We start from the raw sequence: 2,661 nt of genomic DNA on the forward strand, positions 1-2,661 counted from the left end.
GATGGTTCATGCATAAAAGCTTTAGAAAGCCAAGGATAAAATTCATTCTAAGTGAGTTCTTTTGCCTTGATTTTCAATTAACAGGCACAGGCAGGCTCATATTTTCATCGAAATCCCCATGATCAATATGCTTGAGTCAGGCACAAGAATTGGTTTTTTGGCACTGCAATCATATATGATCATGATGAATTGATGGAGGAGACTGATCAGAGAAACATTTGCAGAGCGTTTATTTTTAAACAAAATCTCGAATTAGTCTTCATTTCATTATCACACAAAGAGCAGAATGCAATTTTCTCTCAAATCACATTACACGAGGAATGTCCGAAAACAAACAAACCGTGAAGAACAAAAAATAAAGCACCCGAATCTAAGAGAATGCAAAGGGAAAATACTGTTGTTTGTTATATCAAAAGCACAGTGATTAAAGCACAATTACAAGAGTTAAGAACCCCATCAGAGGCCAAGGGGATTCCCATAAATCTTGATGCACCAAACCAACCAAGGAATCGGCAGCAAGACAAATGCAAACTCCCCATACAAGCAACCAGCATCCGATCTCCGCCTATCACCCATGGCGTCCCCCAGCAGCTGAAACATTGCTGGTGGAGGCGGCGGCGGAAGCGCTGGCGCAAGGCCATGAACAAGGCCAGGGTCACCACCGTAGACAGTGTAGTTGAGGAGCGAGGCAATGCCGTGGACAGCAATGGTTGATGTGAGGTAAAGATCGGGGTGGGAAATCTGAGAGGCATCAAGAGTGAAGTCGGAGTGGGAAGAGTTGGTTATGAGGAGGGTTTTGGAAGGAAGCAAAGTCGGTAAGCGAGAGAAAGGCTTGAAGAGGGTGAGTTGAGAGAAAGTGAGGCGTTGCGGGACGATGTGGTAAGGGATAATGAGAGGGTCAAAGGTGGTGGCGGAGGCAGCGGCGGCCGCGGTAGAAGAAGTTGGAACAGGGACAGGAAATGGGAAAAGGGAATCATCGGAAGGGACGAAAAGGGTAGCTGAAAGTGGAAGCATGAAGAAATGGGAGGCGGAAAGCATGTTTGCCCAGTTATTGAAGTCCCCAGCACCAACGAGAGCGTCGATTATGTTATTAAGTTGATGCTGATGCAACGGAGGAGGAGAAGGTGGTGATTGCGGTGGACGACGCCGGCGGTGATGATTGGCAGAAAAAGCGGAAATGGGAAGCAACAGAAAGAGAAAGAAGAGGGAGTGTTTAATCATTACTGAAGAATCATTAGAGAAAGAAAGACGAATAGCAATCGATTCTTTTATCGAATAATAACACTGGTACTACTAACTGCCACCTTCACTCCTAACAAACTCTTCCCGTCATAAACTCTTCATGCCGTTGTGGCATTATTGTAGTTAACTCATAATCTTGGGGGCAGTCTACCTTTTAACTTAAATATGTCCATGGGATCTGCCTACTTGCTCCGGGGCTGCATCTCGGCACAACTATCTATAAATAGGGCTTTGGTCGAGTTTATCTGAATGGGCTAAAATAGGTTTATCAATTTTGCGTACCAAATTTCTTTAAGTTGAATTAAGTTAATTTGAGTCTTTAAACTTTTGAATAATTTTAATTTTTTTATTAAATTTAGATTTGTTGAGGTGAAAATTGATTGGCGGCGGAATTAGTCGATTCACTCTGTTTAGGATAGATTGAAGAGTCAACTGTTTGGGTGGCTAGATTAGGGAGAAAAATGGGTTCTGTAATGCTCCAAATTTCAATATAGTATGTGGAAGTATTCCAGGATTGATCACAGTAAGAAATTGAGAAGATTTGGAAAACAAGTAAAATCGATATTGGAGTTATAAATCAATGAAAATAATTATGGAACCAAAAAGACTATATTGCAAATTGTAACATCCCAAAATTTTTTATTAGACATATGGCACTATTCCGATAATGGATATAGTGAATGTTCAAGAAAATTAGAAGATTTACCAGATAAAATAATTACTATGAAAACAAAGTGAATTTGGATATGAGAATAAATTAAAAGAATTTTAGAAATGAAAATGTGATAAAAGGACTAAATCGTAAAAGTTTGAAAAGTTTTCTATTTGACATGAGGATAAATTGAAATATGAATTGGTATGGTGAAAACCACTTTAGGGACTAAATTAAAAAGATTATGAAGTACAGAGACAACATTATAAATTTCTCAATTTTACTACCAGAAAGGGAAAAGATGTAAAATTTTTATCATCTATGGATGTTCTGTAACATCCCGAAATAGGACCTAAACGGAATAGCGGTTGCGAAACCATCAATCCGAGGTCAAAAAAATTTATTCCGAGTAAGTTTTAAGGTTTATTCATTGATTGAATAATTGTGTGAAAATTTCGTGAAGAAATTTTATGTATAAGTGCCTAATTTGATAATTATGACTAAACTGTAAAATTAGCAAAATGTGTGTTCTAGATAATAAAGGGGATTTACTTGAAATGGGTTCTTAAAGTGGAGGTCCTTATTTATAAATTAGAGCATTATATTTAAGTTTGGAAAAAAATGGGAAAAAATAGGACAAATTTGAAAGAAAAGCCTTTAAGGGCATTTTGGTCATTTAGCAATTAAAAAAATTAAAAAGGGAAAATAAAGTCAAAATTGGTCCATCTTCTTCATGGAGGCCGAATATAGCATGGGGGAAGCCATGG

General features: G+C 38.1%; 1 protein-coding gene across 1 annotated transcript; it reads right to left on the reverse strand.

Moving 5' to 3' along the window:
* Positions 1 to 379: 379 nt before the first annotated feature.
* Positions 380 to 1,439, reverse strand: LOC107952537 (fasciclin-like arabinogalactan protein 21). Its single transcript, XM_016887772.2, has one exon. It carries the CDS (start codon positions 1,219 to 1,221, stop codon positions 457 to 459), a length of 765 nt encoding a protein of 254 aa, XP_016743261.1. The 5' UTR covers positions 1,222 to 1,439; the 3' UTR covers positions 380 to 456.
* Positions 1,440 to 2,661: the final 1,222 nt, after the last annotated feature.

Source organism: Gossypium hirsutum, chromosome A02 (genome assembly GCF_007990345.1).
Source record: "Gossypium hirsutum isolate 1008001.06 chromosome A02, Gossypium_hirsutum_v2.1, whole genome shotgun sequence".
In the NCBI taxonomy this organism is placed as follows: Eukaryota; Viridiplantae; Streptophyta; class Magnoliopsida; order Malvales; family Malvaceae; genus Gossypium; species Gossypium hirsutum.